The 24,064-nt window shown below is 59.3% G+C and overlaps 3 protein-coding genes across 7 annotated transcripts in view; 2 read left to right on the forward strand and 1 right to left on the reverse strand.

The window, feature by feature from the left end:
- Window positions 1-2,694: 2,694 nt before the first annotated feature.
- LOC116496924 (POU domain, class 5, transcription factor 3) lies at window positions 2,695-7,902 on the forward strand. Its single transcript, XM_032200349.1, has 5 exons — window positions 2,695-3,213; window positions 5,566-5,677; window positions 5,999-6,129; window positions 6,783-6,947; window positions 7,221-7,902. Exons 1-5 carry the CDS (start codon window positions 2,695-2,697, stop codon window positions 7,470-7,472), a joined length of 1,179 nt encoding a protein of 392 aa, XP_032056240.1. The 3' UTR covers window positions 7,473-7,902.
- Window positions 7,903-12,018: 4,116 nt separating this feature from the next.
- FUT7 (fucosyltransferase 7) lies at window positions 12,019-13,062 on the reverse strand. The gene has a single exon (XM_032200406.1). The coding sequence runs from the start codon at window positions 13,060-13,062 to the stop codon at window positions 12,019-12,021; it is 1,044 nt and encodes a 347-aa protein (XP_032056297.1).
- Window positions 13,063-21,750: 8,688 nt separating this feature from the next.
- ABCA2 (ATP binding cassette subfamily A member 2) overlaps window positions 21,751-24,064 on the forward strand; it is a 39,468-nt gene continuing 37,154 nt past the window's right edge. For all 5 annotated transcript variants that reach the window (XM_032200062.1, XM_032200065.1, XM_032200066.1 and 2 more), the window contains exon 1: window positions 21,751-21,857. In XM_032200062.1, the coding sequence (XP_032055953.1) occupies window positions 21,792-21,857 (66 nt within the window). In that variant the 5' untranslated portion in view covers window positions 21,751-21,791. The remainder of the gene's footprint in view (window positions 21,858-24,064) is intronic.

Consider the following 24,064-nt stretch of genomic DNA (forward strand, 5'->3'; position numbering starts at 1 on the left):
CTGCAGTGGCATGGAGGAGCTGTGCTTCACACACACACACACGGACACACACAGACACAGACACACACAGACACACACACACACACAGACACACACACACACACACACACACACACACGATGATTCTGGTGTGTAAATGGTGATGTTTGGGTCTAGCTGTGCTGCATCCCCACCAGTACAGGGCTGCAGCCTACCATATGACTCTGCCTTGGTTGCACTAAGCATGAAACTGCAGCATCCAGCACAGAACTGACAGCTGTGTTGTGGATTGACAGTGAATAAAACATCATCTTTGATCACATACTCTCTTAATATCTTCTGTCTCCAAACCAGTGCAAACCGGTGCCAAACCAGCACACCCAGCAAAGGAAAGAGACAAATGTTTCTGCATTTCTGTTGCCCCAGCTTGCTACTATCTTACTGAGCTGGGGAGGACATGCACAGTTCTTTCCAGTAAGCTTTTTCTAGTGGGATCCCAGTGATCTCTGGCTGATCACAGAGCTTGGCCTGCCAGGATGGGCTGCAGCCCAAGCCTGGGGACAGAGCAGGAGGATCTGCCCTGAAAGGGCAAAGAGATGCTGAGCTCGAGCCACTGGCACACACTGACCCCCACCTTACGAAGCCCCAGAGATCACCCTATTGAAATGTACAGGGGACACTGAGAAACCCCACTGACTCGCTCCACATCCCCCAGCTAAAACCATCACCGCCACAATGGGCCCTGCTCCTACAAAGGGCCAGTTCAAAGTCAACGTCTCCCTTCCCCTCCGCCTGTATATGAAAGGGAGCAGGAATGTGTTTGAGGCCTTGGCGGGCAGCAGGCTTGGGCTGCTTCCTGGGGGGATGGAGAGAAAGATCAGGTTGGCAGGAGGAGGGGGCCCGGCCCAGGAACAATAAATCAAAGGGAAGAGGAGTTACTGCCCAGCCGAGGCATCTTCTGAAACCCTGGGGCCGCAGCTGGAGCCCGGAGGAGCCAGGGCTGATGGCTGCGATTGTGTCCCGCAGCGAGACTTCCGCAGCCCTGCCTGTGGGACCCGCCGGGCTGACGGCCCCGGCCCGGCTGAAACACGCACCTGCAGCCGTGACTGGGGCAGCGGTGAGACAGAAGGGCACTGGTGGGAAGGATTCTCACCTGTTGTTTCTCACCCCAGGCAGGTCCTGCAGACACGGTACTCACTCAGGATTGCCCATGTCCCCAACTAGCTTTCTGCATCCTTCATGTTTTTCCTGGTCATTTTCCTTGTCTGCTGTCCTCTTCTAGAACTGCAGGATCGGGGCAGGTTGGTAAACGCCCAGTGAAACCAGCAGGACTCAGGAAGGGCCCAAAATCCACCTCACTTTTTCATTTTTTCACTTATATGAAAACCATTAGAAGGGGGTGTTTCCAGTTCCACTTCCCCCTTGTGGCAGGGCCCTGTGCTGGGCTATGGGCTGCCACTGGTGCTGTGGGTGCTAGCCCTGGGCAGCTACCCCTGCTCAGTCACCATGCACAGAAAACAGCAGCAAAAACCAGCAGCAAGCCGCCTTCATCTCCAGCCTGCCAGAAGCACTGCCACAGCACGCAGTGATAGGGAGGGTGCTCCTCAAGCCTATCTCCTTGGCATAGCTCAAGTGTGAGACTGCAGAGGCTAAACAACAGCTCCCAGTAATCTGGGTTAATAAACAGGGAAAGGTGCTGGATCAGGCTGCCCTTGCCCTAGCTCTGTCAGCAGGTCAGCAGGTACCAGGCCTGCCTGGCCCTGCCTGGCCCCAGGAGCTGCCATGGGGCAGGTGCATCCCAGCTTGAGCCTGACCATCAGGAGCAGGCTGTGAGGAGCATCCTGGGAAGCTTCTGCCAGGGAGGAGGGAATAAAGGTGAAAATGTCTCGACCTGGGACCCAATAACTCCATTGCGAGGAAAGGAAAGCCCTTGAGATAGAGAAAATATCAAGCACGTCCATTGTGGAGTAGATCAGCCCGATAGCGAAGGCTGCAATTAGCCCAAGAGGCACACCCAGAGCTCTGGGGCCTCTAGCCTGCCTCCGTGGCACAGCCTTCCACTGCACAGCAAGGGAGAGCAGAGTCATGCCATGGTGTCAGGGAGCTGGGAATGCCCAGCCTTGCCCAGGAAGCGCTGCCACTTGGATCTTGTTTCCCACATCCTTGCAGAGGTGGAGGGGATGGACGAACGGTGCACGAAGGCACCAGTGTCCCAGTGGCTGCCCGTCCCCAAAGCCTCAGTCTTGCCCCGGCCTCTGCTCCCACCATTGCGGCTGTCCCCGTCCCCAAAGCAGCCCCCTCCGGAGCCACCCTTGCACTCGACGAGCCCCCGGCGAGGAGCTGCTGAGGGTACGGCCCTGCCCGCGGGGCTGGGGTCGTCGCTGTCCCCCTTCACGGGCGCCCCGATGGCCGCGAGCAGCGGCAGCGAGCACGTGGGGGCCTGCTCGACCGGGCCGCTGCCCCCTCCTCAAGGCTCAAAGGGATCAAGTTCACGCCCGACCCACCGGCGGTGGGGCCGCGCCGCGGGGGCCAATGGGGCGGGGGCCCATTTCCATACGGTCCGGCCCGGCCCGGCTCGGCCCCGCCGCCTTCAGTGGCCCCGTCGGCGCCGCAGCATGGAGGCACCGGCCGACGGCCCGCGCCCGGCCTGAGCGCGGCGGCCGGGCCGAGCCGAAGCCCCGTCGGCGCCGCATGGAGCCCTAGGCCGCGGCCACCATGTTCAGCCCGGACGGGGGGCTGCCGGCCGCCCCCTTCGGCCTCCTGCCCGACGGCGGCCCGCCTTTCCCGCGCGGCGGCTACGACGGCGCGGCCCCGCAGCAGCTCTTCTTCCCTTTCGCCGCCGAGCCCGACGGCGGCCGCGACGCCGCGGCGGCCCGCGCCTGGTTGCCCCCGGCCGCGGGGCCGCCCGCTAAGACGGAGGCGCGCCCGGGCCGGCCCTGCCGCCAGGGCTCCCCCGAGGCCCGCGCCGCGCCGCCCGCCGCGCCCTGCTGCGGCCCCGCCTGGGCCGCCCCGCCGTGGGCCGGACCCGCGCCCCCCGCCGCCGCCGCCGCCGCCGCCGCCGCCGCGCCCTTCCCCAGCGCTGCCGCCGCCGCCCCTTTCCCCGCCGGTCCCGGCCACGGGCTCTGCCCAGCCGCCCTGCAGCCGGGCTCCGGCGGCCTCGCCAGCCTGGGCAGCAGCGGCAGCTCCAGCGGCGCCGCCAGCGAGGGCGGACACTCCAGCGACAGCGGCGACGAGGTGAGACCCCGCTCCCTTCCCCTGCGCGTCCCGGACCCGCCGCCCGGCCGGGCCCCTCCGCTGCCCCCCGACGGCTGTCCCGCCCGCCGCCCCGGCCCCGCCGCGTGCTCGGCGCGCTCCGAGTCTTCGTAGACGGTCCCCGGCCTCGGGACGGGCGACTCGCTATCCCGACTTCGCAGCTGTCGACGGGACGGCCGTCGGCGGGGGCGGGTTTGGAGTGCGTTATCGGAACGGGACGTGGGTGAGTCGTCCTCGGGACCCCGAGCAGGACCGGGCCCCGCCGTCCCCATGTCCCGCTGGGAATGAGCGGCTCCGGCCGGCCCCGGCCGGCGGGGATGTTGGGAGCGCTTGCAGCCGTCGGGTCCCCGGGCTCCGACTGCCGGCAGCACCTTCTCGTTCCGGCATCGCAGCTCCCTCTGTCCTCGGGGCCTGCGCAAGTGCAGCTTTGCGGAGTAAGTACACATTTGAGGTGTTTTAACGTTTCGAGGAAACATCTGCAGAGAGAGGTTCTGGGTAGCCGTGTGGAGCAGCTGCGGAGATCGGCCCGAGATCAGGGGATGGGACGGCAGCAAACCTGTTCTCAGGTCGGGGCTCCGGGGTGGGAACCCCTTAACCTGCCCTGTGCCTGGCAAACTCTCCCCTCAGCGCGGCCGTGACCCCTGTGGAGTCAGGGAGGCGCTGATGAAGAAGGGGACTTCCAGGGTGGCACCCAGCCGGGCCGGGGGGCATTTCTCTGCCCGCGGAGCCAGCCCCGTGCCTTCTTCCCCCAGTTCAGAGACCGGGGGCAGCCACGCAGGGCTGCAGGGCTGTCTCACCCCTACGGGCGGGCGAGGGAAGAAGGGCTCGGCCTTTGGAGAGGTGCTTTAGAGCAACCAAGACGCTTTCGCGGCCCCGCGGGCGGCGCTCTGCCACGCCCAGCGCCCCTCAAGCCCCTGCTGAAGAAGAGGGGGCTCCGCTTGGTCGGGAGCCCGGGGCAGCGCAACGCGGTCGGGCCCGGGGCTCTGCCCCGCTCAGCTCCCGGTCGCCGCGGCCACCTCCAACCATCGCGGCCGGGGAGGGAGCACGCGGTTGCCCCACACCGCGCCCCGCGGGGCTGCGCCCACTCACAACACCCACGGGCATCACTGGGACGAGAGCAGCCCTGCTGGCTGCCCCCGGTGAGGGGAGACACCTTCATTTAGCAGTGTGACTGGCAGTTGTATTTGGGGATTTCTTTTTTTTTCGTGTCATGATGTAAAAGCATACTTCCCAGCAAACACTCTCTGGGGTTAGCAGCAACGATGAAGTGGTTTGTTTCAAAGCTTTTCTGAGCTTTTATTTTTCTGGTGTGGGTTTCTTGTTTTTGCACAGAGTTGCTGCTGTGTAAGTGGCAAAATAAGGTTGGAGCCCAGCCCGTGGGGTACTGGTGTGTGTGTTACACAGCCGGGCGCAGCTCTCCTGCCCGCCCTGCAGTTCACGTCCTGCTGTGCTGTGTTGAGGCAGAAGGAACAGTTCTCTCCTAAGAGGGTCAGAGTGCCCCATGGTAGGGATGCTTTGGGCTTCTTGTTGCCAATGTACTTGAGCAATTAAAAGCTGAGACTGGCCAGCAGGAGGTATGCATGTAAAATATGAAAAATGCGGCAAATGTGAAAATTGGTGAAAAGATTGCAAAATGCCCACTACAGCTGTTCAAGACTGTACTGCAGGGAGGAAGTGAAGCACATAGGTAAGCAGCTTTCCAAAAGTGAAGTCTGGCTGTTGCAAATTGTGCTTGAAACCCAGTCAAATCATATGTTCTTTCAAAATTCACTTTATCTGAGTCATTTCTTCTTCATTGGGCTCAGCCAGGAGAGGGGCTAGTGCCTGCCCTGCATCCTAGGGGACATGCTGTGGGGTGCATGGTAGAGGAATGATGCTGGGGACATCACCAAAGCTGTGCCTGTGGGTCTGTGGTGCCCTTGGTCAGGCTGTGGGTGTGAGCCCAGGCAGAAGAGACGTGCTGCCCGCACCTCAGGGCAGAGCTACCCACACCTCGGGGCTCTGGTGCTCCACGTCATGCATTCTGTCCCAGAAAAGGGCCAGAGGTTTCTCCATGTGCTCCTGTGTGGAGCAAGGCGTGCGGGGGGGGGGCACTAGGGGTCCAGAGCCCAGTGGAGTCCATTGTTTGGGGGTTGGGGAAAATCTTTTCTGCCGCTACCCCATCAACCCTAGGTGGCAACGGCAGGTGTGCATCAGTGCTACCAAGGGATCTCCACCCCTCGTCCCTATCCCATGCCTGTACTGCCCCCCCCCCCCAGTGATGGGACTCTGCTCTTTGCAGTCCTAGCCCAGGTGGGTGCAAGTTTTCCCTCTGAGTTTGCTTTTCCCTGCCAGGATGCACCAACCTCTGAAGAGCTGGAGCAGTTCGCCAAGGACCTTAAACACAAGCGCATAATGCTGGGTTTCACACAGGCTGACGTGGGGCTGGCTCTGGGCACTCTCTATGGTAAGCTTTTCTCCACATCTCTCCCCATACCTGGGGGGGGGGGTGAAAGGGCAACATGGGGATAGGTCACCTGGGCAAAAGAGACTTTTGCTACATAACGACCTGCAAAAGCAGTGGCCAGCACCAGCCTGTATTTGCTAAAGCTGCTGTTAACACCAATGAACTGGTTTACAATAGCTGTTTCTGAAGAGTTTCTGAGTGCTGAACCAGCAGGGAAAATGCCCTTTCTGGTGCCTGGTCCCTGAGGAGGCCTGGGGGGCTGCTGGGGGTGGCAGCTGCCCTCAGGGAGCTGTGCATAACAGCGCCTGCCTCCCCGTGCAGGGAAGATGTTCAGCCAGACTACCATCTGCCGCTTCGAAGCGCTCCAGCTCAGCTTCAAGAACATGTGCAAGCTGAAGCCGCTGCTACAGCGTTGGCTCAATGAAGCAGAGAACACGGACAACATGCAGGAGGTACGGGGCTGGGCAGGGCAGGGTGTCTGGTTTATGTGCTGACAGATGAGCTGCAGCCTCTTCTGCCCTGCACACATGCTTTTTGGGAGAGGAGGGGAGGAGCAGGCTTCCCTTGCCATGGCAGTGGCTTACTGCCTTTCTCACAGCCATGGGTTTGGTCCCGAGAGGGAGGGGAGTACTCAGCCCACTGCTGATATGCTAAGTAGCACCCTTCAGCCAGTCAGGTGGGAGCCCAAATTCCCCCATATGCACCATGTGACAGCAGGGGCAGCTCGTCTCAGAGCAGCTGGCTACTGATGGAGTCTGGGATGAGCTGGAGATGCATCTCGCTGCTCCCTGAGGGCAGGCTGGAGGGATGGGATGTAACGCAGAAAGATGTGTCCATCTACTCTGCCCATGCAGGTGGGGAATCAGCGGTAGGATGCTGGGAATGACCCCAGTTGCAGTGGGGTGAAGCTCAGCAGTGAACTCTGAGCTTTTACTGCATCTCTCTGCACTGGTGATCAGAAAGAGTCTGTGCTGGCAGACGGTCATAGGGACAAAGTCTGCCATCCCTCCCAGACCTCTGCAGCCAGCTGTGTGTGTGTGTGTCTGGAGGCTGGGGGGACATTGCCAGGACCTGTGACCAAGTGTGTGGTCTCTCTCACTTCCAGATGTGCAATGCAGAGCAAGTGCTGGCCCAAGCCCGGAAGAGAAAACGCAGGACCAGCATCGAGACCAATGTGAAGGGAACGCTGGAGAGCTTCTTCCGCAAATGTGTGAAGCCCAGTCCCCAGGAGATATCCCAGATCGCTGAAGACCTGAACCTGGACAAAGATGTAGGTTTGGAGGGTGGGGGGCAGGGGTTCCAAACATCTGCAGTTCCTGAGCATCCACATCAGGCCAGTTTTGATACTGGAAGAAGGTGTGGGAGGGTGGCTGGAGCTGGTTGCCACCATCTGACCCTCCATGCTGAGCCCCAGGAGGAGCCGTGCAGGAGGTCAGGTGCTTCAGGGCCATGGAGGTGCCACCAGCAGAAGGGTCTTGTTGCCACACTGTCCCTGGGCTTGCAGAGCACCACTCATCCTTGCCTTATCTCTCCTCCCTCACAGGTTGTCCGGGTCTGGTTCTGCAACCGGCGTCAGAAAGGCAAGCGGCTGCTGCTGCCCTTTGGCAATGAGACGGAGGGGGTGATGTACGACATGAACCAGTCCCTGGTGCCCCCTGGCCTACCCATCCCAGTGACGTCCCAGGGTTATAGCTTAGCACCATCCCCTCCTGTCTACATGCCGCCCTTCCACAAGGCTGAGATGTTCCCTCAAGCTCTGCAGCCTGGGCTCTCCATGAACAACAGCAGCCACTGAACCAGGGCAGGCAGAAGTGCGCCCCAACTGCAGCCCATCTGTCCAGGGGCAGCATCCTCCCCTTGCCCCGACAAGGCACGGGCATGGCTCTGGCCCTGCTCCCAGGGCTTGTCTGGGCAGTGGCTGTGCTATTTTACAGCTTTTGGGGCCTGAAGGGCTGAGGAAGGGCCAGGAGACAAGCGTGGGGATGGTGCCCGCTCTCTACAGTTGCTCCCAGTCCTTCCCAGTTACGTGAGTTCGCTGGTCCCAGCAGCTCCCCTGCATAGGGTCAGCACCCTCCTGCCTTTCAGGGGTGTGGGGGAGAGCTCCCTCACTGTTACCTGCCAAAGCCATGTGTGCCTGGGGGCTGGGTGGAGCTGCCTGTGCCTGACCCCTGCCAAGCTGCTCCTGTGAGAACCAGAAAAAAAGCATTTCAAAATTTTTTAGGGGTGGGGGGAGTTGGTTTTTTTTTTGTTTGTTTGTTTGGTTTGGTTTGTTTTTTTGTTTGTTTTTTTTTTGTTTGTTTGTTTGTTTGTTTTTTCTAATGGTTTTGGCTGTATTTCTAGTTTTTAAAAAGCAAAATTCTTTGTAGTGATCACTAGTTTCCCAGATGCCTCCTCCCTGTTATATAGAGCAGGGCTGGGGCATTGCACACGGGGAAGGGGAGGTCCCCGCATGGGCAATGCCCACTGTTCCGGGTGGCTGGGGTGAGCCAAGGGCTATTGCATGATGCTGTGGGGGGAGCCCTCAGCAGCCCCAGCCTCCAGCCCTGCTTGTCCTGGCAACACAGGAGGGTTACCCTGCTGCCTGCCCCCTTTGGCAGGTCAGCAGGGCAGGGCCCAGGGCTCTTCTCCCAGCATCACCCCGGAGCCTCTGGGCCCTCTTCACTCTCTAGAGCCCTAGCTGGGCTGCCCTGGGGCTATTCTGCAGGGATCCCAGCCCAGGGCCCACAGTGAGGCTGATGCCATCCTGTCCATGCTGCTAGCACCCCGTGCCTTTGAGCCTGCTGTAGTTGATGATGATTTTTTTTTTCCTTAATCATATTCCCTCTGGCAGTGAAATAAATCTCAGTTCTTTGGGGCATGAGAGCTAGTCAGCTCTTTCCTTGCCTCCTTTATGTCCTGTGCCTGCTTGGGTCCTGCTGTGGTCACTGTCTGCAGACCACGGCTGTGTCAGTCTGGGTCTGGCTGCACATGGGGAGTGTGGGGAGGGGCTGTGCTGTGCTGTTCTAGCAGCTGGATGGTGCACCCAAGAGGGGCTGAGCTCCCTGTTATGCCTAAGGCTTGAGCAGGCAGAGAGGTTACACTGAACTCGGTTGTGAGAGTTGGTGCTGCCACAATCTAAAAGACCCAGCTTGTTGCTGCCTGCAGTGGCTGGAGATACAGCAAACTGGTGCCCACACTGCAGCCGGTAGTTCTGCTGAACAGCAGAATTTAAATTGCAGCTGAGCCACTGCTTCGTGCTGCTGGAGGTAATTAAGGTCAGTTGGTGCTGGCTCGTGAGCTGCTCTGGATCCAATCCGGCTTGTAACCAAGGGGCCTGGCAGCTTTTGGAGCAATGTGTCCAGCTCCAGGAACTGGGTTGGAGGTCGGTGGGGGCACACAGACCATTTCCTTTCCCATCTGCAAAAGCAGATGTGTTCAGGAGTGTGCACAGGGGTCACTTCCCACCCTTGTGGGGCTTCTATTTTTTTCCATAGTTACTTTTTGGAAAGGCAAAAGCCCAAGGGAGTCTCAGGTAAAGGGTCCCTCCAGGGTCCATGAACAGGGAAGGGCTTGCTGGGGTGTGCTGCTTGACCACTGCTTGCAAGAGCAATATGCAAGTCCTGGGCAAGGCGCATCCTGGACAGCCTCAGCACTGCCAGGTAGCTGTGCTGGTGGCCAAGAAGCCCCACGGCATGGGCCAGCTGGGAGCAAGGCTGTGCAGGGTGATGCCAGCAGGAGGTGCATGGGACTGCCAAATGGGAGAAGCAGGGCACTTCCTGGGTGCGACAACTCACTGCTCAGCACCCTTGGCTGTGCAGCCTGGTTTGCTGCAGCCAAGTCTGCACCCTAAGGGTTGTTCTCCCCGAGCACAAGCAATGAAGTGACCAGATCTGTATTGAAACCAACTCTGAAAAGCCCTCTTTTTAGCTCAGCTGCCAGTTAATGATGGTTTTGCTCTTGCTTTTCAGGGCTGGTCTGCACCCTCATTCTCATGGGCTGTGCAGGGGCTGGCTGCTGCTCTCAGAGCACGTTGGTATCCTACAAAGGGCTGAGGTGGAAACACATGCAGGACCCCATTGCCCTCACCCCTGTGTCCTCACTTGTTCCTTAGTACCTGGATGCCCAGGGCTCCTTGCCCACAGCCTGATTTAACAGCAGGATTCAAATCGTGGGGCTCACAGCCAGGCGCAGCGCCTGCTGCAAACTTCTGTGGCCAGAAATGCCCTTGGGTCTTGCCTGGCACACTGGTGGGGGGAGGGGGAAGTGAGCTGGGGGTGATGGGGGCTGGCAGTCTGTGATACACTAGACCATAGGTTTGCATACAGAGGTGCCATTTCTGCCTGGGAAGGCTGTCACATTGCTTAGGTTTGACTCTGCAAGTTTCAACCATCTGATTATCTGCTGCAGAGATTTGCAGTTTGCACAGCCGGGTAGGAACTCCTTGGGAGCAGGCTCTGGGACCCCCAGATCCTGCAGCCCCAGAGCCCTCATGGCCATGTGTGATGATGGAGAAGTGATGCAGCCAGCTGAGGCTTGTTGGGACCGTGCTGCCATGGAGGTGAGGGCAGCACTGACAGGGTTGTGACATGTTCCTGCTCAGTTTTCAGTTGATCCAGAAGACAAAATGAGAAACCACACTGCAGAAATCAGAAGATTGTGGCATGTCTTGTCAAACTGCCACGTGAGGCAGGTCTGGACCAGGCTGATGCTGGGGCATGTTCACAAAGCACACACTGCAAGCAGGATTGTCCCCTCTGCTCTGGGTTATCACCCATGCGACCAGGTCCAGTGGGTGGCCGGCAGCTTGCTGGGTGCTGCTGGGCAGGGTGGTGGGGCTCAGGCTGTGTAGTCTTGGGGGCTGCAGTGAGGAAAACTGGGCAAAATGTGTGACAAAATGAGTCACTGTTACCGGGGAGGTAAATGACTTGAGGAGACATGGTGAAGTTTGGGTCTGCACAGAAAGTGAGGCAAGGATGGAGCAGTCACATTCCTGCCCGGTTCTGTTGCCTATCCCCAACATCTGCTGCCAGTCCCAGATGGGTGCTTCCCCATGGCGTGCCTAGGGGCTGCCCATGCCCAGGGTAGAGGGTGCGCACAGAGCAGGATGCCCTTTGCATGGTCAGGAGTGTGTGGCACAGGGTATAGGTGGTGCAGAGTGGGCAGGGTCCTCAAAAGTGCAGTGTCCACAGGGCAGGGTGCTTTCAGTGCAAGGTACCCACAATGCAGGGTATGTGTGCTAGCAGGGGGCCCACAGTGCAGGATGCTCTTGAGTTAGGGTGCCTGCAGTGCAGGGAGCTTCCCAGGCAGTGTATGTGTGCTGCAGGGTGCCCACAGTGCAGGCTGCTTGCCATGCAGTGACCACAGAGGGGGGGTGTACACAGCGCAGAGTGGGATGCTCTTGGTGTGGGGGTGCCCAGGGCACGTGGTGTGTGCATGGCATGGGGTATGCAGGGGCTGGCATTGCCAAGGACACTGGTGTGGGGTGTTTGCTCTTGGCTTGCTGCAAAGTTCAGGACAGCACCATCTCAACAGCTTCCTGTCGCAGCAGTACATACAGCCGGCAGTGCAAAACCACAGTCATCCTGCTCTGACTCGGCCTTGCACTGAGCAGGCTGTGATTGCTCTTGAGAGCATCCGGTGTCCTGCCAGCACAGGGACACCAGCGGCAAGAGAGCAGGGGCAGGGGAAATGGGTTCTGCAGGGCTGTGCCAGCACGGAGGCTGTGGGAGCTGGTGCGATGTGTGAGCTGCTTGTCCTTGGCTACAGGATGCTGGGTCCCTGGCAGGATGCAGCCTCTTGCCCTGAGGTCTCGGGGGACCATGTCTCTCCCATCCCTCCTCCCTCTCAACACCCTCCCCCCCAAAGCTGCTGTCACCCATCCAGAAACATTGCCAAGGGCCTCTGCCACCACGGATTTGCTGTCCAGGTAGTGGGGGGGGGGGGGGGGGGGGGGGTGGGGGGTGGTACAGCATGATTACAAGGGCATGAGGAGGAAAGGAAGGTTGGGGAGCTGATGGTTCCTGTTGTCCTTGCCTGCCCTCAGCCCTTCCCAGGCCCTGACAGATGGGCCAAGCCTCTGAAAAGCTGTGTCATTTATTTCCAAAGCACCCTGTGGTTATTCCAGCACCATAGCGGGGTAGGTCAGTATGGGGTCACATTTTGCAGGAAGCTAAGTCATACAGAGTTGCTCAAGGTAACAGTGAGGCAACAACAGGGCGAGTATTAGAGGTCTCACATCCCTCCCTGCACAGCATCCTGTTCTGTTGCAGGGTGCCCCACACTCCTCCCACTTCTATATTCTGCACAAATGCATCCCTGATGTCTGGTAGTGCTGAGTGCCCTCAGCACGTGTCAGCTCTGCACTAGGTGTTGAACCAGCTCTCCAGGTTGGGATAGACACGGCCTTGGGGCAGGCTGGGATACATGGCACAGATGGTACAAATGCGCTCCCTCCAGTCTGCATAGAGCTTCACACTGTACTTCTTCTGCCATACGAAGAACTGCTGGTAACGGCTGGAGTTCATGGTCTTCAGGAAGGTGGCCAGCTCTGCCAGGGAACTAAAGTCATCAACATGAATAAATGAATCCGCAGGGATGAACTGCTCGTAGTTGGCCCGGGCAGGCCCCAGCACCACAGGCACAGTGCCAGCCATCAGGGAGTTCCTCCAGAGCTTCTCAGTGATGTAGTCCTGGTGGATGGAGTTCTCGAAGGCCAGGTAAAACTTGGACTTGGATGTCGTTGGCAAAAGGCAGTCTTTGCAAAGCGGATTTTTGCTTGCCTTCCCATATATGTTCACATGGAGGTACCTGGACAGGTTCTTGTAGACTTCAGCTCTTTTCTGAGTCCTGTGATAGTTGCTAATAACCCAAGATACCAAGTTGGTCTTCATGGGGATGTTCATGGTGGCTGACCGGTTGGGCACAAGCTTGCCATAGGGAATGAAGATGTCTGAGTCTCGTCTGTAGGTCATCACCCAGTTGAATGTCTGGTTCCATCCTGTTAATGCTTTAGTGTTTGTGGGGGACTCCAGGGAGACCCACACCCAGTTCTGCCCTGGTGGCTTCTCCCGGGGCAGCTTGTCCCTGCCCTGCTGGAGCCTGGTGTGAGGAAACACCACCACATCTGCCTGGTGCAGGAGCTGCTGCTCCATGGTGAGCCAGCATCCCTCAATGCTGTACAGCTCATAACAAATGTCCCCACTGATGTTTGGGACCTGATTTGAAGGCCATTCCCACACTAGGACCACCAGTGGCTTAGTATGCTTGGGGGCTTTACCAGAGACGTTAGATGAGTTGATGAAGCACTTCAGGTTCCAGAGCATGGTGACAAGCAACCCAGCAGTGACCACTGCTTTCATACTGGGCCGGCCCCATGGCAGCCGTGGCAGTGGTGATGCCCGGGACATGCTGCTGGTGCTCAGCAGGGCTGGCTGTCACCTTGGTAGTGTCACCTTCTTGGTGGTGTCACCTCCTTGGAGGCTGTGCCTGGGACAGAAGAAGCCAGCAAGGGCCATCAGCTCAGCTTGCTCAGCCACCTGGCTGGCAGAAAAATGGAGGAACGAGGAGATGCTGGGGCTGGAGTGGCTGGAGAAAAACTTTGCGCTTCCTCCATGGCGCCCAAACCCCACAGGGCTCAGGCACAGGAGGAGCCCCCAGGCCCCAGTATACCTCTGCCTACCCTGCAGGGTCCCACCCATGCACCCGCTGCCACAACCCAGCAGGGATCCCTGGCTTGGGGCAGGCTGGAGATGTTGGCAGCACCTCCGCCAAGCAAGGGGATGGTTGCATGCCATCCCAGGTGCCACAGAGGGACCCACAGCTTTCACCATGTGGATTCCATTTTTTTTTTTCTGGGCCTTTTTTTTCTTTTTTTCTTTTTTTTTTTTCTTCCTTTTGTGTTGTCTTTTAAGCTCAGAAAATCCCATATGTAACAGATAAAAGGACTTTCCCTGAGGCTACCTGTCAGGGTAGGAAGAGGCAGGAGCTGTTGCAGCCCTGTCACACCAAGCTGGTGCTGTCATTTGCATCACCCTCCCTCATGTGTTCCCCAGTGACCCCAGTCTCTAGGGGCAAGCAGTGCTATTGCTGAAGGAGATGGGGAGGGAGTACAGAGCCAACAGTCAGCAGCCACCTGTCCCCGTGTCACAACTGATGAGCACTACTCCCAGTTGCATGCACAAGGGATGCTTTCCTTGTCACTTGCTCTGTGCCTCAGTTTCCCCATCTGACAAAGAGGCACAGTCCCATTCCACACTTCTCGCTTTGCCTGGGGGGGCATTTTGAGCTTGAAATGCAGCCAGCCTTGCCACAGCAAAGCCTGGGAGGAACATGCGGTTCTTTCTGGGGGGCTACAAGTTGGGGCCATATGCCAAAGAGTGAGGGAGTACCCCAAGTCCTGCCTCACAGCTGGCTGGGAGTCATTACGGGAAATGCTGTGAACCCACACCCCAGAGCAACGCTCCATCCCTGAACCCACTCATGGATCAGCCATTGGGGTGTTCTTGGGAGCAATCAGGAAGTCCCAAACCCCACTCGAGGCCAGATCAGGGTCCTGCCTGAAACGTGCCTCGCTTGTCCCAGCACCCTCCTGCAGTGATGGCAGGGCTCCTACCTGGCTTGGAGTGCTCTCCCTGGGCTTGGGGTGCTCTCACCAGCCATGAAGACACCAGGTCTGGGAGCTGGTTGTCTTGGCACCGCATATACCCATACTTTATTTTCAGGTGCCCCAGGTTTCCAGTCCCCAGCAGGCAGGGCAGAGAGCATTTGGCTCCCCCACAGCTGGGCTGCTGTAGGTCTCCAGCTGGCGGGGCTCAGCCTGTAGGCATGTGGGAACCCCAGTCACCCACCATCCAGCATGAGATGCGCATTTACACCTTCGTTCACTCCACTGCAGTGCCCTTCTGCCCATGTCTGGCCTTGACAAAGGTTCTGCTTCTTAACTGAGTCAGAGTTGCTCACTGAAATAGAAAGCAGCAGGAGCAGATGGGGGGAAAGGGGGGCGACATTCAGCTGCACCAGGTGCCAGCAACCAGCTCAAAACACCATGAGTGCTGGTCCCAAGGACTGCACGGCTGGACACTGCCTGATTTTTTTTCCCATGCTTTGGCAATGCTGGGTGGCCGGGCATGGAATGGGCTGCAGGGCACAGCCGCGGGTGTACAGGGAGCTCCCTCTCAGCTCCTTTCCCTATCCATTTGGCAGTTTGCATTTCTGCATGTGTTGCAGCCAAATTTTTGGCAGGTCACCCACAGTGTTCAGCACAAAAGACAGTTTCCCTTTCAAGGTAACCTCTGAAAGCAAATTAGATGCCCCAGCCCAACAGCCAGGCAGGGGGTGCTGGTTTCTCTGTGATTTTGGAGGCTTGTGGAAGGTGTTGTCCTGCTTTCCCAGCTGATTTGCAGCAGCTTTACTTTTTTGCAAATCCTTTCCCTGCTCTGGCCTGCTCCGTCTGGCATGCTAAAATACATGAGCTAAGTTTAGGCTCCAGAAAAAAAAAAAAAAAAAAATCATCTGAAGAGGGAAAAACAGCTCTGCCGGCTCCCTGCACTATGCATGAGGACACCGGTGCTTTGGGCCCCTTTGCCTGCCAGTCCCCAGCAGTGGGGACACTGCCCCACATTCAAAGATTGTTCTGGAAGGGCAGATCCTCAGGCTGGCAGCACCAGGAGCCAACCCGTTGCTTAGCCCCCCTCTCCCCATGTTGTACAGCAGTGCTGGCATGTGGGCTCAGCCTGCAGACTTACTGTGGAATGGACAGCAGCTCGGCACGGTGTGGCGCGGCACAGCACGGCGCAGCACGGCGCAGACAGGGCTGGTGACTGCCCACGCAGGTACTCTGGGGCAGCTGCTGGTTCTGGGCTGGAGTACTTAGGGCTTCCTCTTTTCTGTGGTTTTGCTTTGTCCCAGCCCCCAAGCAGGTCCTTCCTGCTGCTGTCAAAGCACACTCTGAGCACTTCCCCTGTGCCATGTGGGTGGCAGTATCACCCACAGCTGGGTGCCCCATGGCTGGGTTCTTTCTCACATGGCTGGGGGGGTGCCCCATGCCAGGATGGGCTCCTGTTGCACAGTGCATGTCCCGTGCTGCCCCATGGCAGTGTGCTGCACCCTGGTAGATGCTCGCAGATCTCTCTGTGCCTACACATCTTGACCTATGTCCTTGTGTTTTCTCCAGACTCTCTGGCAGGGCTGTAGCTCCTTGTGGAAGAGACAGGTAGCCCTGTGTGGGGTTTCAGTTCCCCAAAGGGATTTCCAAGGGGTCATCTTTGAAAGCAAGCACAAACCGTATCTCATGTCTGCCGAGCACCTCTCCCATCCCAGCTGCTAGCCAGAACTCCAATGCCCCAGATGAGCTGTGGCTTTTCCTGGTACCTGCCCCTGTTTTGGGGTTTGCCCAGTGTCCCTGTGTCCCTGCACTGGGACTCATCAGTGCTCTCCACCATGTGGATGGAAGGAGCATGGGTGTCCTCAGAAGCAAGCAGGCACTTCTGCACTTGCAGAAGCAAGTCCACACTGGCCACCTTCTCCAGGCAGGTCCCCAGGTCTCCCACCCCCTGGCATGTCTTCTCCAGCCCTGTGGCAGAGGAGTGCAAGGGGACAGAGATGGGTCACAGGGTGATACCAAGGAGGGGACAGCAGGGAAAGCCCTCCCAGTCTGGTCTGAGCCCTGCCACCCAGCCCCGTCCTCGGGCATGAGCAACGTGGAGCAGGATGTAGGCAGGGTCTGGTACCCAGCAGGCTGCCTTGGCCACTGTGCTCCTGCCCGCAGCTGCCTACCAGAGTAGTGCCCATGCAGAGCATGGCAGGGAGGGAGGCTGCAGGGGCTGGGCTGAGCCCATGGGCAGCTCTGCGGGCTGGCAGTTGCTGTGCCAAAGCACATCCTGCAAGCACTGTTTTGCTGAGACCACTAGAACATTGTTACTATTATTTTGTTTACTCTTGAAAATCAGGATTGTCGTGTCTGGCTGCAGGTTCCTGGCACACACAACTCTCTCCAAAATCACACAGAAGCAGATGAAGAGCAAGATGCTCATTCATCTTGGAATAAACCTGCTGCTGCCTTTGCATTTTCTTCAGCCCATCACAGAGCCGAGCGGGTTATAAACAAGCCCAGAACGTTAGCCTGGCACCATGAGCAGGACCACCTGTGCTGGGGCTGGGCTGGGGGCAATTCCCTCCTGGCCAGTGCTGGGAAGGAGCAGGTGTGTGTGTGTTGGGGGTTCAGCACGTGCAGACTCCTGCTCCATCCCAATGCCCTGCCTGCTCTGAGATGTGTGCAGGCAGGGCCCTGCCCTCAGCCTCCCCTGTGTGCCTCCTGTCTGCCACCCTGCAGCCAGGTTGAAAACAGGATGCCAGCCTGATTTTGGCTCCCACTGACTCATCTTGAAACTGTCAGCTAAAGCAGCACCAGCAGCTCCTCTGTTCTGCCAGGCCTGGGCACCTGCCCTTGCTGGGATGTTTTCTGTCAAAGGGGGAAGTGGGCACATGCATGCCTTTACTGCGCCTGCACTGAGAGCTGTGCCCATGCCTAGGGTCTGGCCATGCCACTGTCCTGGTGAGGCCACCTGCCTGGTTGTTTCTTTGCTGGCATGGCTGCCTGGGTACACCCCTGTCTCCTAAGGCCCTTGCAAAGTGAAGAGAGAGGGGGAAACTGAGATAGAGGCAGGGAGGAGAGCCCTGAGGCATGTAGTGCTGTCCTCTAAGTGGATATGTACCTGCATTGCATGGCATGAAGAGAAGAGGGGAGTGAGGTCCCACTGTGCTCTTTGCCCCTAAACCACTCCTTGGGGGCTCTTGGGGTGCTTGAGCAGCCCTGGAGGCTGCACCCCCCATTTCACTCTTGCTCCTCTCCATCCCTCTGGCTGCCCAGTTCTGGGAGAAGGACCACTCCCATGGGGCCCCTGCCAGCACTGTGCCCGCAGTGCTCTGCCAATGTGCTGGGGCGTAGCAGGGCTCTGCGGTTTCAGTGCCACCCTCAGAGACCTCTGAGGCCAACTGCAGTGCTGGGTTTGGGTATTTTTTCCTCCTCAGACTTATGTCCTGTTTCCTGTTATTTTTTCTCAACTCCCTTTCTGCATTTCTTCCCCTGTGTGATTGAGAGCCCTGATACTGGGCACTGCACAGCCCAAAGGGCACTGTTCCCAGGCTGGCCTGCCCCAGTCTGATTCGCTGCTGGCAGCGCTCCCTGACAGCATTGTCCATGCTGCTGTTCCCCAGTTCCCTGTGTGGCACAGGTGGCCGTGCCACATTGGCCATGAGGTTTCCACCAGGGATGCAGGACACGACAGAGATAAAGGAGCTGTGTCCTCGAAGGCCTGGAAGGCTGCTGGAAGGCCACAGCCACATCTGCAGCTGTCAGCCACAGTGCTACCCTAGGCAGGGTTTTAGAAGCCCCGCGGCAGGAATTTGCGGCTGGTGTGTGCAGGCACCCTCTCCCAGCAGCCCAGGGACATGCCCAGGGGTAGCTCAGGGCCAGAGACTGTGCCAGGCTGGAGCTGTCTTGCTCAAACCCAGGCTGGCAGCTGGGGTCTCTGCCAGCTCTGCCCAGTTGGGTGGAGAGCAGCCAGCATCTGTGGACATGCCATGGACCATCAGGTAATGCCAGCAGCACCCAGAGAACTGCGGGTGGGTGGTTGCTGCCCTCTGCAGATGGATGCAAGAGCAGCCCTGTGAGAGGTGCTCAGGCTCCAGGTCCAAGGAGGGATGGGCAACCACGTTCCCTGGGGCTGTGCTGCCCCTTGTCCCACTGCTGTTGGTGTTTGGAGTCATGCCAAACAGAAGACTGGGGAAGCTCACCAAGACATGACCCAAGGCAGTGGAATGGAGGGAGGTGAGAGACCAGGTCATGGGCACTGCTCCATACCCCACAGCCCCACTAGTAACCCACACTACTGCCCCCTGCCCTGAGCTGAGCAGGGTGGGGTTTTATGAAGAGTGGGGTGAGGGACAAACCACTTGCAGTCTCTCAGGAAGAGTGAGAAGCTGGGTATATGCTCAGGGGGAAGGAGCGTGCATACATCCCTCCTTCCCCAGGGACCAACTAGAAGCCCCTGTTGGAGCAAAGGCCTCGTTCCTGGGCTGACCACTGTCTGAACCACAATGGCCTGTCTTGGTGCTGCTGGACACACCAAATACCACTGGGATTTTAAAGCAGGAGAAATGCTGGTCAGCCTGGTAGCATCCCAACATGGCAGCTCTGTGACTCCAGCCAGTGGAGAACGGTGAAAAGGCACAGAACCAGCCCCGACATCCCCAACTTTGGCACCTCTCTATGCCAGGGAGCTCAGGTGCCCGCCTCCCATGCTCACAGAATCACAGAATCACAGAATTTCTAGGTTGGAAGAGACCTCAAGATCATTGAGTCCAACCTCTGACCTAATGCTAGCAGTCCCCACTAAACCATATCCCTAAGCTCTACATCTAAACGTCTTTTGAAGACTTCCAGGGATGGTGACTCCACCACTTCCCTGGGCAGCCTGTTCCAATGCCTCACAACCCTTTCAGTAAAGAAGTTCTTCCTAACATCTAACCTAAAACTCCCCTGGCTCAACTTAAGCCCAATGGCTTAAGCCCAACTTAAGCCCAAATGGCTTAAGCTCCCTGGGGGCTGCCCCACTTCTGCCCTTCCAGAACAGCCAACCTCCACAGCGCACCTTGGCACCCAGTGCCCTTCCACCACCATGTCTCCTGGGTGTCCCTTTGTCCTTGGTCACTGCCCAATGGCCCTGGGAGGTGACACCCACCTGATACAGATGCCATGCAAGGTTTTGCCCAGAAGTTTTCTGAATAATGGCACTTTGTGGCAGGACAACAGGAGCTTTTGTCATGCCCAGGCAGCTGCTCCAGAGCAGTGCCTGAAACACGGTCACCCTTAGCAACAAAACTTGGAGCTGGGGCAGCCAAGTCATTCACTGCTCTGGCTGCACTTAACCCTGACAGCAGCACAGAGACAAGATGGTTGAAGACAGCAACAACAGCAGACGGAGCAAGGGGGTACAGACAGCCAGGAGGGAGCTGGGTGGAGGCAGGGACAGGATAGAAATGAAAAAAAACAGGGGAATGTAAAGAGAGAGGAAGGGAGGGATGGAAGGATAGATGGCTGGTTGTCTGTATGGAAGGAAGGAAGGAAGGAAGGAAGGAAGGAAGGAAGGAAGGAAGGAAGGAAGGAAGGAAGGAAGGAAGGAAGGAAGGAAGGAAGGAAGGAAGGAAGGAAGGAAGGAAGGAAGGAAGGAAGGAAGGAAGGAAGGAAAGATGTCTGTCTGGTTGGTTGGATCAACAGGACAGAGTGAGGCGAGGGACAGAGCTGGCCTGGTTCAGTACCTGCTGGTGTTGAGGACATCCTTCCCAGCCTCAGAGTCAGCTGGGATGGGGCAGAGCTTGCTGCAGGCAGGCTGGTCCCCTCTAAGAACAGATGTGGACAGCCCACCACTCCTCTTGCCCACACATTGGTTGGGCAGGAGCTGGGCAGCCAGCAGCCAGCTGGGCTGAGGGCAGCCAGCACACAGGGACACCAATGCCAACCTCACATGCAGGCAGCCTGGGCAGCCAGCCCCTCCAGGCCATGGCTCATGGCAGGCCCGTCAGGGAAGCAGGTCACTGCTGTGTGACAAAAACAACCATCAGGAGAAGACTGCACCATGTAAACCCCTAAATAATCTTTCCCTCTCCACTGTACCAAGGAAGGTCATTGTCCTGAACGTTTCTTGGAGTGAGATGTGCACCATGGCTGCAAAGGGCTCACTGCCCCACCATGCACACCTTCTGGCGATGGGCTCCCCTGAGGCAGGTCTGGCCTGGAGGAACAGTGTTGAAATGGTGCAAATTGTTGAGATTTGTAACCCCCACTCTCAAAATTGACATCAGGGCATTTTACAAGGGCTGTTGAATGCCAGGACAGCAGCTCTACCACTCTTCCACTGCCCCGCAGCTGTAAGAATGGAGATAAGCAGTGAGGTCCCGTGGACCAGTAAGTCTCACTGACAGAGCATCTTTTTTTTTCCTAGGGCAGGAGCCCCCCTCCTGGCCAGGCCATACAGCATGGGCAAGCCTGGGGTGCTGTGGTCGGCTCTGCTAATGTCCTTCTGGGCCTTCTTGGCCATGCACCCAAGGGTGCCTTGGTTTCCTGAGAAGCAGAAACAATGAGCACGCACCCTTTGGCACAACCTGGCTTGCAAAGTGTTTGGATGTCCTTCCACAATCCTACCTCTGAGCCCAGCACAACTGCCCCTGCTGCAGTGAGGGGCAGCCAGCTACCGATGGTTTTCTTCCTCCGCGGCAGCACAGTGGGCACCCACGAGTTTTGTGAACCGATGTGGGACCCACTCCCCAGGCCCTCCTTCCTACCAGGAGCTGGCCGGCACGCTCACCGCCGGTCTCACCCCCTCTCCTGCCCCGCAGGAGCTCAGATCCCTCTCGCCCTGCGGCTGGGGTCTGCGAGCTCACCGCTCGCCCTGCCCGGCCCGCCAGCCCCCGACAGGCCTCTCCCCAGCGGCACAGCCACCCCGCCGTGGCCACCCTGGCACAGCAGGGCCCGGGCTGGCGCTGCCGGCCCTCCGCGCGGCCGCCCCGAGGGGGGACGCGGCGCTGAGGGGGCATCGGCGCTGCCGCGGCCCCGCCGCCCGCCTCGGCAAGCAGCAGGGCCCACTCCGTGACGGCTCGGCCCGCCGGGGCCCGGGCCCCGCCGCCCCGGGCCGCAGCACCACGTCTCCAGGCCGCGGCCCCCCCCGGGCCGGCAGGGATCTCGGGGCGGGCGCAGGGGGGCGCCCCCCGGGCCCTCGCGGCGGACAGCCGGGGGCTGCGGCCCGGCGGTGCCTTTAACGGGAGGCGGCGGCAGGCAGCCCCGGCACGGGGGCGGCGCTGCGCAGGGCCGGGCCGGGCCGGGCCGGGCAGGGCCGGGCCGGGCTGGGCTGGGTGCGCCGAGGACGGAAGCGGGCAGGGGCAGGGAGAGGGGCAGGGGCAGGGGCAGGGGCAGGGGCAGGGCCGCCCGCCCGCCCGCTCCCCGCGCAGCCGAGCCTGCTGCGGACAAAGGCGGCGGCGGCGGCGGCCTGGGCATGGCGGTGGGCGGCGGGTGAGCTGCGGTGCCGAGCGGGGCGGAGCGGAGCCGAGGAGCGCCCTGCGGCGAGGCCGGCGCGGCGCGGCCATGGGGTTCCTGCACCAGCTCCATCTCCTGCTCTGGAAGAACGTGACGCTGAAGCGGCGCAGCCCGGTGAGCGTCGGCGAGGGCCTGGTGCCCTGGGTGGGGGGGGGGTGCGGGCGCGGGGTGAGCGGCAGCCCCCGGCCAGAACCCGCCGGGGTCCCCGCGGCGGCTCCGCCCGGGCAGCCGGTGGGGGCCGGGTCGGCGCTGCGGGCGCCGGCATCGCCGGCTCTGCGGTCCTGGGAAAGCCGGCGTGGCCGAGCCCTGCCCGGCGGAGCGAGGCGACGCGTCCCCCTCCCGGTGCAGGCTCGGGGTGCGGGGCCGAGAGAGCCTCCTCCCCGGTGGGGGGCTGGATCTTCGCCGTGCCCGTCCGGCCACCTGCGAGGGCGGGAGGGCAGCCCCGAGGGGCTCCGTGTGGATGGGGGCTCGGCATCCCTGCGTGCCGTTGTGTGCGCTCTGGAGACAGGCTGCCCGGGGCTTGGGGCTGCTTTTGACGCCTTTGGATGCCAGTCCTCTCTGTTCCCTTGCTGCAACCCTTTTCTTCCTGTCAGTTAGGCTGTGGAGATGAATAATGCATGTGGTGGTGGATGCAGAGATCTAGTGATGTCCGCTTGCCTTGCGGACCAGAAGGAGAAAGTGTGGATGCTGTCTATTTATAAACCCATAGAGCAGCTGAAAAACACCCCTCCTTGCCCAGCTGCTGGCATCTCTGAGTGCCCTGGCACAGGCTGGGCAGCTCAGTGATGCACGTTTCGTAGCAGCAACAGTTAGGTCTCTTGCCTGTCCCTGCTCCCACCACGTGCCTGTGGGAGTTGTCCAAGCCCTTGGCAGCAGCAGGCACTGTGTATGAGTGCCTGCATGAGGGGTCCAGGGCTGCTGACTAGTCTCTCTCCCCTCTGCCCAAATGTCCACCATGTGCAGCTCCTTCCTCCCTACCTTGGACCTGTCTCAGGTTCCAGAAGCACTGGACATTTGCAAGCTCTGTTTCTGGTCCCAAGGGCCATGTCTCTGGTGTGGTAAAGCCTTCCCAAGTTCTCGATGATGTCTGTATGCTATAAATAGGCTTTTAAATTGTATGTGGGTCAGGGATGTGTCTTCCTAGGGTGCTGGAGGGAGCTGCTCCTGCTTTTTGGTCATGAGGTTGTGAAACCTGGTCTGTCACAGATGTTTGCCTTTGCTCTGCCCCTTCCTCAGCTCCCAGAGAGGTGGCAGAGGAGGCAGGTTCCCACCTCCACCTGGTTGCTGGTGGAACTGGCTTGAACCCCCATGTTGTGCACATCCATACTGATGTGTGCATTTGTGTGTGCTGGGGTTGAGAAACTGGTTTAATCCTTCCTTGGCCTCTTCTGCCTGGTGTGTCTAGGGGAGGGCTGGCCTAATCCTACCACGCAGATGGGGGTGTGATGGGGGGTGCTGGGGCAGCCTCTGACACACAGAGTGTGGTTCTGTAGGGCCTGTGTATGTGGAGGGCTGGAGGTGAGGTGCCGGTGGGGAAGGGCTGCTGAAGGTCCTGGCCAAGGAGGAACCCCGAACCCCATCACGAAGGGTGTGGGCTGGCTGGGGGAGGGGTGTGCTGGGCATGGAGGGAGCTGGTTATTTTTAGAGGATGGGGGAGGGTAGTGAGCTGCTGCTCCCAAGCTGGTGATTCTCTTTCCTCTTCCCCCTCCCAAATATCCTGCAGGCCTGATCCTGCGTGTTCTCCTTCGCCAGCAGCGTGCGAGCCTTGGGCCCTACTTCATCCTGGCACGTGGAGTGCTGGAGACTCCTGGGGGCATGCCAGGCCAGGGAGGGCATGGACAGGACGGGACGGAGGCTGTGCCATGGGCAAGTGCCCACCAGGGCAGCCCCTGCACAGTGGATGAGGGTGATGCTCTCGGCTGAGTCATCCCCACCCTGTGCACTGAGTGCAGCCAAATGATCAAGGCTGGGGACTGCCTCGTCCCTGTGTGTCACAGATCCATGCCCACAAGGGCCAGCAGGCTGGCACAACTATGTTGGTTCTTGACAGCTGCCCCTGGCATCTGCTGGCCCTCAACAGCTGCCCTGGACCTGGCCACCAAGCCCGACAGGTTTACAGTCTGGGGCTGTGTGCATCTTTTGGGCACCCATTTCTCCATGCCTCCTCAGCTCTGCAAGTAGTGCAGGAGTGCAGTGCAGAAAGCTGCAGTATGGCTGCCAGCTCCCAGGCTGCTGGGCAGGCAAGAAGGAGGGTGAGGAGCCCAGGCCCAATCACCTCTGTGTGCAGGGACCATTATCTGAACAGGGCAGGGGAAGGGCTG

Source organism: Aythya fuligula, chromosome 19 (genome assembly GCF_009819795.1).
Source record: "Aythya fuligula isolate bAytFul2 chromosome 19, bAytFul2.pri, whole genome shotgun sequence".
In the NCBI taxonomy this organism is placed as follows: domain Eukaryota; kingdom Metazoa; phylum Chordata; class Aves; order Anseriformes; family Anatidae; genus Aythya; species Aythya fuligula.

What these genes read in the sequence shown, in the direction of transcription:
- LOC116496924 (XM_032200349.1), top strand. Translation starts at nt 2,695, where the DNA reads ATGTTCAGCCCGGACGGGGGGCTGCCGGCCGCCCCCTTCGGCCTCCTG. An exon ending in CCAGCGACAGCGGCGACGAG is followed by an intron (nt 3,214 to 5,565) that starts GTGAGACCCCGC and finishes TTTCCCTGCCAG; the next exon opens with GATGCACCAACCTCTGAAGA. An exon ending in ACCTGAACCTGGACAAAGAT is followed by an intron (nt 6,948 to 7,220) that starts GTAGGTTTGGAG and finishes CCTCCCTCACAG; the next exon opens with GTTGTCCGGGTCTGGTTCTG.
- FUT7 (XM_032200406.1), bottom strand. Translation starts at nt 13,062, where the DNA reads ATGTCCCGGGCATCACCACTGCCACGGCTGCCATGGGGCCGGCCCAGT.